Raw genomic sequence first — 12,946 nt, 5'->3', positions numbered from 1 at the left:
GAGGAGGGACAGAGAGCATTTCTAAAAGCAAAGTGGTCAGCTGTGTCCCGGCTGCATATGCTGGTCTGCACTGAGAACTGGCAAAAAGGAGTTGTGGGCATTAGCAGATTCCTGTTTGACATTTAAAAAGCCCCTCTCAGCTATGATCTATTATTCCATCAGGCCGTCTTCTTCTCACTCCTTAGGCAGTAGAAATTCATCCTACCCTGCTCTTTGTTCCCACCATGTCACACATTGTCATACCTTTGCCCACTGTCTTTGCCCATCAGTACATGAAGCCCTCCTCCCTGGGACCGGGCTCGGGCCTGCCATGGCTGCAGCCCAGCGCGCCCCCCCCCCCCACTGCCTTGGGCCCCACTGTGCGTGTGGCGCAGTCTTTGACCAGATGCATGGACAGAGGAAGGCGGGAGTGGGCCCTCGCTGGTGGAGTGAGACCTGTTCCAGCGGGTGGGGCATGGCAGGGCAGCGGACGGGTGGGGATTGCTGAGAGAAGAGGGGCAGTAAAAAGGAACTGGGGCTTCTCAGTAACCCCGGGCCTACAGGGCAGGGGATGTGCTTGGGTTTACTCTGTGTTTTTTTTTCTGTTTTAATTCAGAGTGAAAAATACCCAAATAGCATAAAATGGTTACTTCATATGGTACGAAATTCAAAAGCACTAAAGTCTGTCTTAACAGTCTATCATAACATTGATCTTGGAGAACATTCCAGATTAAGACGTAAAATGCTTCTTCCTTTATTCCATTGAATGCATGTCCAGACCTTGACCGAAGGACAAGTTGTTTCTAATCTTTTGCTATTAGAAATAGTGCTTTGATAATATTGCTCTTACCCAGCTTCTTCTGAAGTGGGAGGGAAGGGGGGAGCACCCTGCAGTGAGCTCCCTCCCGAGTCCACCGGCAGCAGTGAGAAGGCAGCTGTGCACCTGCTTCAGGGGGCCCGGGGCCCTGTGGAGTCTGTAGGAGGGCTCGTGAGCCCTGGGGCTGGGAGGCTTCTCCAGCTACGTCCACTCACACCCTGCACGGTCTTCCTTCCTCCTAGACCTGGCCTACGGCTCTGTGATCACCTTGAAGAACCTGCAGATGGCCATTGGCTATCTCCACTCCCACAGGCACCTCTATCCTGAGGGTGTCGGCGCCCGCCAGCAGCAGGTCAGCGAGGCTTGGAGCACTGGTGCTGTGCGACACCACACTGTTGGTGGGACTGAACAGCCGTTCCCTTTCTTGCCTCCGGTCCTTTGCCTGTGCTGTTTCCCCAGCTGGAAAGATCCTTCCTCCTCCTGCACCCTCTCCTCTTTCCTCTGGCTCACGCTAGCTTCTCTGGGCATTGGCTGAGGCACACCCTCTGACCACCGTGACCCCCTCTACCTGGTACCGGGCCAGGTGCCTCTGGCACCCTTTACAGGCCTGTGTAGTAGCCCTTTGCACATTGAATTGTGAGGGCTGCCTTCCTCCTGTCTCTTTGCTCCTTGGCTGTTAGCTCCTGGGAGGCTCAAGTGCCTGGCACGGAGTAGATGGTGAGTAAACGGTGGTGGCTGTAACCACGGACCTGAGAACCAGACTGGATTCTCTGGGTTTCAGTCCTGGTTGAACAAACTCCATAACCTTTCTGTATCCTCATCTTTAAACTGGGAGAATAAGTAGTACCTCTGTCCATCATACGGTGCACAGAGAGCGTGCACTGGAGGGTGCTGGAGTATTGCCTGGATGAGTGAGCCATGCTGTGCCCATGTCCTTGGGGGGAGTGGGGGCGTGGCTGTGGTGGGCGGTGCCTGAGAGGGAGAAGCAGGACGTGGGAGAGGTTGGTGGGGTCAGACGGTGGGAGGCCTTGTGTGTTACAGTAGATCTGACTTTGTTTGTACACACAGGGGAGGCACCGGAAGTTATTAATGGATGACCAGATGTGATTAGATCTCTCATGTAGAAAGGTGCCTCCAGCAAGGGTGTGATGCATTGAAGTGGGTGCAGACTGGAGGTGAGGAACCAGTTAGGAGGCAATAATCACGACAAAGGGTGGTGACTGGAGGACTGAGGGGGCAATGGATTCCGGAAATGCTTCCCAGGGTGAATGTCAGGGCCCAGGGACCGATGGGGGGGAGGGGGGGAGCTGTGTCCAGGTCTGTGGTCGGAGGTCCAGGCGTGTGTGTGTGGTAACGCCGGTTCACCAGCCAGAAACGAAGGAGGCAGAATGACCTGGGAGATGGGAGAGTTTCCTTTGTGTGTTTCAGACCCAGGGCGTGTCACAGGAGGGAGTAGTGAATGGGCATTAGGGACGCAGCGGGATCAGGTGACATTCCGCAGGAAGGGCGTGCAGAGGGAGAAGGGCCATTGAAGGAACCACGGGGAACAGCAACATGTAAGATCATGTTAAGGTGCTGGGGGCGGCGCTAGAAGAGGCTGACAAGGAGTAAAAAAACACACACACAGAGCACCCGTGAGCACCACAAACCTTAACACCCTCGAGCAAATCCAGGCTGGGTGGACTGTGTACAGCTTTTGTTCAGGAGTGTGGGCTACCAGAACCTTTGAGCTCCTTGGCTATTCTTAATACCATTATCCCTATTTTTTTTCTGAGAAAGCAAAGCCGTGCAATCAGCCACAATACATGCATAGTTATTTTCCTGAATGCTGATTCCAAGTCTCTTTGCAAGTAAAGCAGTCATGTGTTGTCCAGTTGGAGTTACAAAAATTTATGTTGTATGAGAATGCCTGTATTTCTGTTGTTCCTGGGAGTTTAGGCTCTTGTTTACGTAGTTGGCCTAATTGCGTATATATGGTCTCTATCCTGGGAGCGGTGGAGTTAGCTGCCTTGGTTTGAATCCTGACTTGCCAGCGAGTAAGCTGTGTGACCTTGGAAAAATTATTTAGCCTCAGACTCCTGGTAGATAAGGAGGGGAAACCACGCAGCAGCATAGCCCCTGCAGCAGAGATCAGACTTGCCCAGTGCTCAGAACAGTGCCAGGTGATAAGTGGTAGCCATATCCAGCATCGGCGCCTTGCAGGCCTTTTCCTGTGCTGGTAAAAGAACGCCGTGCAGCATGCGCTGTGGCTGCGTAAGATTCTGTCCTGTGGGCTTACCGTCGTGCTAACTTCCTCCGCTGTTAGACATTTATACTCCTTCCAGACTTTTGTGTTAGATCAGTCACAGCATTGCACATGGGTGTGCGCACATGCACATATGTGCAAAATCAGTGTACACAAAGTGGCTGTGGGCTAAAGCTTCAGGCTTCTAGGATGAGACATTTATGGAACTTCTTAGTGTCCTTTGGCCACATTCTAGAAACTAACACATGAAGTTTTCACTTAGAGAGTTTGAGGCGTAACTAAATCCTCTTTGTGTGCCGGAGACTGTTGTGAAAGGGATCGCGGTTCTGCCTTCTGGGAGGCTAGCACTTTAAAGACAAGGTGCAGGGAGACACAAAGGAGACAAATCAAAAGGCTGTTGTGGGAAAAGTCCCCGAATGCGGAAGGAAGGAGGGAACCCCACTCACCAGTGCTGCTTCCGAGTCCTGCTGGGAAACTCGGCCCCTCGGGTCAGTGGCTGGGGTTTCCGAAAGGCTGAAGCAGTATTGGTTTGCTGTTGGGGCTGGTTTGTTTGTCCTGGGGCTGGTCGTGCTGATAGTGATGGTATTCTCCTTCCCACGTCCCCCTCCCTCTCCCACCCTCCCCCAGGTCACCACCTATTTGCACAAGGACTACAACAACCTGTGGATTGTCAAGAAACATAATGTAAACTCAGGTAACGTGGCAGGGAACTGGTGCTGCTTGTTATTGCCTACTCTGAGCCCTCCCTAACATTTCTCAGGCCTCCGAAAGTAGGGTATAGCGGTGGGCTTTCCTGAGCGTTCTTGACAACCTCTTTCTTCCCTGTCTCAGGTACCCTTTAACTGTTATTTATTGAGCTCCTACCGTGGCCAGAGTGCTCTTGTCAGCCGAGGGGATTAGCCGTGAGCAAGACAGATGAGATCTGTCACTTTGAAGCCAGGGTGCGGGGCCAAGGCTCAGACTTAATCCAGAGGATTACCTGGGCATGCCACCAGGGGCTGGTGAATGGCCCCAGCTGGGGCACAGGGTGGCCGCTCTTGTTGCTAATTTAGACCACACCAAGCATTGCAGACCCTAGCGTATGGTGCAGCTCAAGTTGTGTCGATGTGGTAGAGTGCAGCTGCCTGCTGGTCATCCCTGCACTGGGCCAGCCGGAGGTCCGACAGCCTGCCAGGCCTGTGCCGGTCCCCCATTCAGAGCCTGCCGGTCTGCCTCTGCCTGGCCCAGGCCAGGCCGCTCTGAGGCATGCTGTCCGGCTCTCGGGGCTTCATGACATGGGCCTTGTCTGGATGTTCCTTTTTTTCATCAGACGGCGAGCTCCTGCAGGTTTCGCCTTCTGCTGCAGCCGTGAGAGAGCAGAGGGCATCTCCCACTCACCTTTTTTGCCCTTGCAGATGCTTCTGTGCCTCAGTGTCCCTGTGACTCCTCAGCAAACCCCACCAGGCTCAGCCTGTCTGGGGTCAGCTCCTCCTGAGCCTTTGTGGGGAATTGGCAGATGCTCGTCCTAATTCACCTTCCGTGTTCATTTCCACACCTCTTCTCGGCGTGGTTTTTGGATTAGGAGTGTGGCCTACACAATCACTGTGTCTGCATCCCACTCCTCAGTAATATAAAGTAGGACACTGTTGGCCAGGGTCTCTGTCTATACCTTTTCAATACTGGCATTGGCTGTGTTTTGATTCAACAGGCCAAACTTAAATGGTCTGTCACAGTGAGGTGTTACGAGGGAAGGCCAGCTTTGCTTCGAAAGTCATGTGGGCATAGGCCAAACCTTTGAAGATCCCTGGCCATTATTCCACTATGGCTTCTAGGTTAAAGTAGTTGCATTTCACCCAAGCAACTAAGGATTTGTGTGAAGGCAGATAGCTACCAGCACTCTGGGAAGTGGGAGCTGTGTGGACTGAGGAGACGGCTATAAATGTCCCCCCCCAAAATTTGTATGAAATAAAACTTTCCTCCCCGTTGACTTTTTTGATGAATCATCTTGCTGATTCATCTTTTAAAGAGACCTTAAAAGGAGTGGGCATCTCTCTGGTTGAGTCTTCTAACTCAAGATCTTGAGAGCCCGTGATCTGTGCTGGTAAATTTGCCTTCCTGACTGTGAGTGTGGGTATCTCACCGTCCGGGACAGACATTTGCAAGGGTTCTTCTGTGTCGCTGTGACTACTGCTGATTCCTTTTCCATCATCATCGCCTTTCTAGATCCTGGCCAGCTTTGACTTCTGGATGCTACAGAGTACAGTTGGCTCCCGAACAATGCGGGGGTCAGGGATGCTGGCCTCCTGCACAGTCGGAAATCCACGTGTAGCTTCTGCCTTCCCCAGAACTTAACTACTAATAGCCTACTGTTGACTGGAAGCCTTACTGATAGACAGCATCAACGGCCGGTTAACGCATATGTTCTATGTTATGTGTCTTATGTGCTATCTTCTTAAAGTAAGCTAGAGAAAAGAAAACGTTATGAAGTAAAGTCATAAAGAGGAGACAATACAGTTACAGTATTTACTGAAAAGCCTGTGTGTAAGTGGACCTGTGTGGTTTAAACCTGTGTTGTTCAAGTGTCGGCTGGCCTCCCTCTTTTTCATCATTTCCTCATTTTCTTCGCCTCACACTTCCCAAGTGCATCGCCAGGGACGAGATAATCACTGGCACAATTTGCAGAGTTTAACGTTTGATTTTGAGGAGAGCAGGGAAGATGGTGATTTGCATGAAATTAATTTTTGGAAGACTAGCTTTTACTACTAAAAGGAAAATCTTAGTACTGCTTGTCTGCCCAGCTGAAAACCCTCCCAGCGGGGGCTTCAGTGCCTGTCAGCTGAGGCCGCAGCTTCGAGCCTGGCATGCGCAGTCTGGCCCCGGTTGTTCATACGATGTTCATACAATGGCCTTCATCGTATGAAGCCATCTAATATATATAGTTTTGTTCTTTCATGCCTCTGTGCCTTTCCCCGACTTGTGCACCCGGAAAGTCTCTCCCTCTCCTTTAAGAGTCTTTTCAAGCGTTATTTTAGGACACCCCTCTCTAGTCCTCTGAAAGAGTCAGGGGCCTTTGTCTCTGGTCTCACAGCTCTGATAGCACCTCTGGCACCTGCCACAGACTGTGACTCAGTCTGCAGCGGCCTAACGAGTGGGCGGTTTCGGTTTCAGAGCTTGTTTCTTCTTGGCAGATCACCTAGACCCTTCGTTCCCAGTGGAGTTCGTACGACATGGAGACATCGTTCGGCTAGAGCATAAAGAGTAAGTACTTTGCTGTTTGGGGTAAACGGGATGGGCACCGAAGGTAGGGGTTTTTTTTAAGCTGGAAATAAACAGAGGTCAGATGCGGCTGAGGGTGTATCCATGGGACCGTGTGCTGGGCCCGCAGCGCCGTTTCTGTGAAGGTTGACACGATAAGTTGATCGGCCGTCGCCTGCCCATTTCAGCTTTGGGGAGCTTTGACGTTTGAAGGTATCTTTCTTAGAGGACTACAGAAAAAAATTCAGTTGCCCCAAACTGCTTCTTCAGTGGCCACCTTTAGAAAGATGTAAGAGTCTTTTTCCAAGAATATGGCAAGCTAGTTTATTTAACCAATGTTCTCATTGAAAATGACTAATATAAAAACTGGAATATAAATATAAAACTAGAATAATGTAAAGGAATCTTCTAAAAAGCACCAAAGAGCTGACACGATAGTAAGGAGTCACCAGGCTGGAATCTAAGTGAAAAGGAGTTGAGGGAAGTAAGGGGGCACCGTGCCGTGATCCCCCAGTCTGGAGTTTCCATCCTTGATTTCGATTGCCTCTTGAGAGATGGAGTTTTAAAGTCAAAGCCCTGGGTTCACCCAAAGTGGTAAATTCACTAACTGACCCCCCAAATCGGGAGCCCCAGAAAGGTTAGAGTAAGGGTAAATCTGCCCTGTCCGTGTATGAAACGTTACTTTGGTGCTGAGCAGAGTGCTTGGGAGGGCTTGGGGGCCGGGTGGGAGGCGGGGGTTGGGAGGCACTACCGCTGGTTCCTGAGATGACGTAACAACCAGTTGGTTGATTCTCACATGGATTTGCAGCCCGAATTCATTTTACCTGGATGGTCTCAAATCTTCAAGCCAGGAATTTAAACAGCCATGATCATAGATTGGTAATGTCTCCTAGCTGTCTGGCTAAAAGCAGAGGTAAATCTTTTGGGAAAGACATTGTCATCTATTCCCATAAATGGCTTTTCAATGACAGTGAATGTACACAGCATAAAATAATTAAACACACAAGGAAACAGGCCACCACATGCAGGAATGAATGAGCACAGTAGATGGCGGCAGCGGCTCCCCAGAGTCCCCTACACTGGCCCTGTCCAGGTGGCCCAGTTTGTTGGAGGTCTTCCCGTGCACCAGAAACGCCGCGGGTCCAGTCCCTGGTCCGGGCGCAGCCTGGGTGGTGGGTTTGATCCCCAGTCAGGGCGCACATGGGAGGCAGATGATCCATGTTTTTCTCTCTCCCGCCCTTCCTCTCTCTCAAAAAATCAATGAACATATCCTTGAGTGAGGACTAAAAGAGCATTTTTTGTGTGTACAAGAATTATCAGATACAGATATTCTTAAAAATCAGGGATTATATATATAGAAAAGCTATGTGAGTGCTTTTTCCTGGTCTTTATGATTATGGATACCTAAAAATTTAATTTTATTATGGAATATTTTTCATGTTATTAATAAATTAAAAGATGTTATTAAATTTTATTTTTGAAAATTTCCAAAATTTTTATAACGAACATTTATTTCTTATTATGGATTAAAGTAAGCACAGAGTAAATAAAAGCAGAATTAAACCCCCACTTTCCCCACAGGTCCCTCCTTTATAAAACTGGCGATGGGAGTAGGAAGAGCAGACGGGAGGGAGGAGGTCTGCTGTCTCAGGCATGTGTAGATTACGGGTCTTAATTTTCCTCTCCCGACACCTGCAAGCTTAAGTGCTTCAAAGGCACCGAGGTGCTGTCGTTCCGCCACCCCCACGCTCCCCCCTGAGGTCAGCCCCTTTGTCGGCAGGCGGTCCAGTGCGCCTACCATTTGTCCCTCCCGGTCTGGGCAGTTCTCCAGTTCTCTGGATGTTTCCTGTGAGTAAATAGACAAGAAGTTCCTGTCATGTTGAATTTAATATTCAGACTCCTTTTTTTTTTTGTCATACTAACAGATGACTCTCAAGTGTCCTCGGTTGAAGAAGAAACGTTGCACATCTCTCTTCTTCAGGATAACGGCACTTCTCTCTTTCAACTCCTAGGACTTCTCGGAACTTGCACAGTCACTATCATGAGGCCCCCCTGACCCGGAAGCACTATCAAGTCACTGGCTACGGCATAGTAAGTGAGCGACGGCAGTGTGGGCAGGATGTGAAAAACGGCGGGCCTGGCTCCTGGCCACATGGCGAACACAGCCTCCCAGAACCCCAGCATGTCCCTAAGGATGGCAGGCTGCGCAGGGACTCTGCATGTTTGGGGGCTTTTTGGCTAGGCTTGCTGTGGGAAAAGCAGCCCATGCAGTCTGTTTGTTTCCGTCTCTCTCCTCCCATAATAACCATGCCATTTTTGTGTTCTTGCACTCAATAAATGTCAAATATGAACACTATTTGTGTCCCTTTTAAATCGCATTGGACATCGAGGCCACAGACCCACAATGTGACCCCAGGTGACTGTATAAGTTTATCCTTTGCCAGGTCCCAAAGTCCTATTTGCCTTATTTTTAAGGATTACTTTCCTGTTAACCACATTGCTTTTGGGTTTTTACCACCTTGGGGTGATGCAGTTGGTAGAGGAAGCTCAATGGGTACTTGGGGCTTGGGGAGTAACTGGAAAACAGAAACAACCAGTGGGTAACTAGACTTATGACTCAGTTACGTTCCCCTCCGGGGCTTCGGTGCGTCAGTATAAGTTCTGGGTTTCACAGAGTGGGCTTGAATCCTCTCTATTTGCTCATCCCAGTGGGTGCTAGAGCCAAGACTCTGAACTCCACCCTGTGGGCCTCTGCTGAGGAAAATTAGACACACCGTTTTAATTTCCAAAGTGCGCTACCCAGGCCAGACCTTTCTGGCTTCGATGAGCGAGAGCCCAGATGGCCAGGGAAATGGGGGCAAGCGGCCCAAGTGTGCTTGTGTTGGCTCAGGGGGATGCCCTGAGTTTGATTTAAGGGCGAAAATGTCTAGTTAGAACTTAGACGCTTGTCCTGTGCAGTGAAGGGTTGGACTTTGGACCAGGCGTTGGACCACGTCCTTGGCAGTGGCAGTGAGTGGAGCAGCGTCCATCATCACTTGGGGTGTTTCCGTGGCCCTCGCGTTCCCTTTCCTGCCTCAGTCTTTGCAGGCCATTTAGTCTTCAGCCTTTGTGACGTGGTGGCATCTGAGATGTCCTCTCTAAAGTCATCTTACTTTCTTCGTACTTTTTTCTTGACTTGTCTGGCAGAACGGGACAGGGGACTCAAATGATTTCTGGCGGATCGAGGTTATAAACAGAAACCTTGGGAACCGGGTCACAGTGCTGAGAAGTCGCATTCGCTTCGTTCATCTGGTCACAGGTTGTGTCCTGGGCTCCTCGGGAAAGGTTCTGCCCAAGTGGTGAGTCTCTGGGGCTTTGGTGTTCCAGTCGAGGCTCATACTTTTCCTTTCACACTACAACTGTTCTAGAAGCTTCCACCCCCCCCCATTGTCAACGTTCACCTCATGTTTGCTTATTATTAGTGGGGGATGGAGGGAGAAAAGGCATCAGGTGTGTTACAGAGCACAGAGTCCCGGAGTTCCTTTGGTATTTTATGTGTTCGGACATTTGGACGTGTGTACATGTGGTTTGCGACAACTGCCCGGATCTAGAGATCTTTCTTAAATGGGCATTCTGTATGCCAGAACACGCCTAGCGCCGGGGTGCGAAGGGCGTGGCCACTGCGTTGAAGAGAGAGGGCCACCGTGGAGGAAGGGCAGGCGACGGCACTGCTCTCTGGTGAGTTGCGGGTCTTCTGTGACTGCCTGTCTTCACAGGGGCTGGGAGCAGGTGGAAGTCACCTGCAACCCGTACCTGAAGGAAACCCTCAGCTCCGTCTGGAACGTGGAGGACCACATCAATCCCAAATGTGAGTGAGGGCACTTCCTGGGCCGGCTCTGACCTTAGAAAGAGAAGCCGTTATAGACACTGCGGCCACTTTACCTCATTGTTTCCACTTTCTTTTTAAATCTCACCTCTTCATGAGAGCTGTCTAGATAGGTGGCTCGTTTTCCTTCCTGATCACTGAAACTTCTGCTCTTTGAAATGACAGGGACCTCACTCGAGGCCAGAGCTCGTCACCTCTTCTCGCTCTCCTTGCCTTTCGCTGGATTGTTCTCTTCTTCCCCGTGGCGCCCGTGTTGCTGGTCCCCGTGTCTTGTCTCCTCCTGGGCTCTTCTGAATCCTGCACCCTGGGCACGTCCCCACCCCCAGGGCTTGGCGTTGGCTGGGGCTTTCCCTCCATCTCCTGTGGAGAGCGCCTGCCCACCCCCCGTCCCCCGCATCCAGCCAACATGTTTGCGGAAAGTGACAGCCTCAGCCCTGGTCCGAGCCCATAGCTGCACTCCCGGGCAGGCGCCCTCTCCTGCTCCGTGATGTTGGATTCATCCTCTGTGCTACTGGATTGCCCACTTCTTGCTTCTGCTCGATTTCTTCTCTCCACGCTTCCTGTTTCATTCTTTTTACCACCTAATTTAACCAACCAGCTAGCTAATTGACTAAACAACTCTTCGTTGAGTATGACGGGACCATGTGGGGCCCGGGAAACACTGGGGAATGAGGTGGACTTGGCCCCTGTCCTCACAGCCTCCTGCCGAGCAGGGGAGGGCAGCATTTGCCACAGCACTGAAGTGAGGGGTCGCTGTGCGGAGAGCTGTGAAGCTCCCGGGGACGGGCCTGCCGCCTCTTGCCTCTGTACTTCCCAGGATGCCTGATGGTGCTTGGTACCAGCCGAATGAACAATCAAGGGTTGGGCCAAGCTTCCCTCCCTCTCCGCAGCACCTCCTCCTACGCGCTAGCCTGTTGGGAAAGCTGCACTCAGACTCAGCAGCTGTGTGGGTACCACGGGCAGCTGTGAGAGAGACCGTGTGGCACAGCTTTTCTACTCTGTCCTTCTTCTAGTGCCAAACATCAGCCTGGACGTGCTGCAGCCTAGTTTTCCTGAGGTCTTGCTGGAGTCCCACATGGTGATGATCCGGGTACTGTGCCCCCCACCCCCAACCCCCCGGCTTGGTGGCTTCTCTGAGAGTGCTGGTTTAGGTGGCCTTCGGAGGCATTTCCGCTTGTCACAGAACGCTGATGGTGATGAAGACGATGATGATGGTGATGACAACGGCGATGATACCAGTGAAAACTTACATAGCCCTTAGGTGCTGGGCTCTGCTCTAAGCCCTGTACATATACTGACTAACACTTATTTCAGTCCTGTGGAGACTGTTGTTCCCCATCGACGGGTGAGGGCGTCGAGGCCCAGAGAGTTGAAGGCCTGGCCTAGAGTCCCCAGGCTGAGTGTCAGAGGTGGGCTGGTGGGCCCTTGGGGGCAGTGCGGTGACCCACATGTTCCTCTGCCCTTGGGGATGCTCAGATCTGCGCAAGGGGCGGAGCTCGGGATTCAGAGTGTCCTTAGGAGAAGATTCCGAGACACGGGTACTTCCTTCCATCCTGTGAAATGATGAACAATTAGGATGAAGAGCTATTTTGAGTGCGTCGTCTACATGCAGCATAAAACCCTAACCATGAGCCCCTCGTGTTCCCAGGCAGAGACAGTCCATTTAGGGGCATGGCCGATTGTCTTAGGGTTTTCTGAGACCCATTGTTTGTGCCCTGTGTCCTTAGTAGCTGACAGCAGTTGTGGCATCAAAGGTCTGAGAACATTTGAGGGAGGAAACAGTTACACTGAGGAGTTTTACCCACTAGCTTACGCTGTCCCTGGTGCATGGGGCACACCGGGCTGCAGGGGCTACTCAGGGAAACCCCTTTCCCCTGGTTGAGGGAAAGCCGGCATCGGCAGGGACGACGTTGGAATCACTGTATCCCACCCCCGTGGCAGCTGCTGTTTTCCCTCTGGTGAGCCGTGGTCGAGTGGACTTTTCTGGAAGTGATTATGTAAGCAGTGCCAGTGAACACAGTTGACTTCAATCACCAGATTAAATTAAAAAATTCAGCTTTTGTCATTTTTGCATATTGGGAGGTGATGAGTTGACAGCAAGCCATCTCTGGGTCACATCCTCTCTGACTTCCTGCTTGTAGCTGTCACTGCGGCCCGACGACACAGCTCCTTTGAATGTGTGCCTGTCAGTCAAAGTGTCATTCTAGGTCTGGGTAGAATTTTAAGACTAAGTCTAAATAGTCTCATTCGTTCTCCCATATCGAAGAGTTAGAGTCCAACAGGGAAAGGGACTTTTACTGTATTATCGAAGAGGTAGAGTCCAACAGGGAAAGGGACTTTTACTTTACTATCGAAGAGGTAGAGTCCAAGAAGAAAAGGCATATAGGGGACCTTTCTTGCTTAACCGATGTGGAGTCGGGACGAGGAGAGAGATCAGAACAGCCCGGACAACAGAAGCTTTAGGGCAGAGCGCTTTTCCGCCAGCTGAGTGGAGGGCCGAAGGCCTGGGCGGAGAAGGCCTGGCGGGGTGAGCGGGACAAGCCCACTGCAGATGTTAAGCATGGAGAACAGTGTACAATGCACGTGCCTATATAGAACGGTTACAGATTTTTCCTTCCTTCCATGTCTTGGTTTAGTAAAGGAGCTGGCTTTCTCAGAGTGTGATGTAGTGAGTAGGGTGCCCTTGGCCTATTATAGCTCTGGCTGGGGTCCCTGAGTTTGGGACTGGACGGTACTGATTTGAAGAAATCGATTCCCCTCAGCGGTGCTCGGGGCCGGAGTGAGGCATTCTTCAGTCTGGGGCCTT

The 12,946-nt window shown here is 51.2% G+C and overlaps 1 protein-coding gene across 3 annotated transcripts in view; it reads left to right on the top strand.

Moving 5' to 3' along the window:
- POMT2 (protein O-mannosyltransferase 2) overlaps positions 1-12,946 on the top strand; it is a 43,972-nt gene that overhangs the window by 20,966 nt on the left and 10,060 nt on the right. For all 3 annotated transcript variants that reach the window (XM_045201281.3, XM_045201282.2, XM_024567636.3), the window contains exons 9-15: positions 1,039-1,148; positions 3,669-3,735; positions 6,209-6,278; positions 8,288-8,366; positions 9,462-9,613; positions 10,031-10,122; positions 11,154-11,230. In XM_045201281.3, the coding sequence (XP_045057216.2) occupies positions 1,039-1,148; positions 3,669-3,735; positions 6,209-6,278; positions 8,288-8,366; positions 9,462-9,613; positions 10,031-10,122; positions 11,154-11,230 (647 nt within the window). The remainder of the gene's footprint in view (positions 1-1,038; positions 1,149-3,668; positions 3,736-6,208; positions 6,279-8,287; positions 8,367-9,461; positions 9,614-10,030; positions 10,123-11,153; positions 11,231-12,946) is intronic.

Source organism: Desmodus rotundus, chromosome 7, assembly GCF_022682495.2.
Source record: "Desmodus rotundus isolate HL8 chromosome 7, HLdesRot8A.1, whole genome shotgun sequence".
In the NCBI taxonomy this organism is placed as follows: Eukaryota; Metazoa; Chordata; class Mammalia; order Chiroptera; family Phyllostomidae; genus Desmodus; species Desmodus rotundus.
This window is presented reverse-complemented; position numbering and strand designations above follow the sequence as displayed.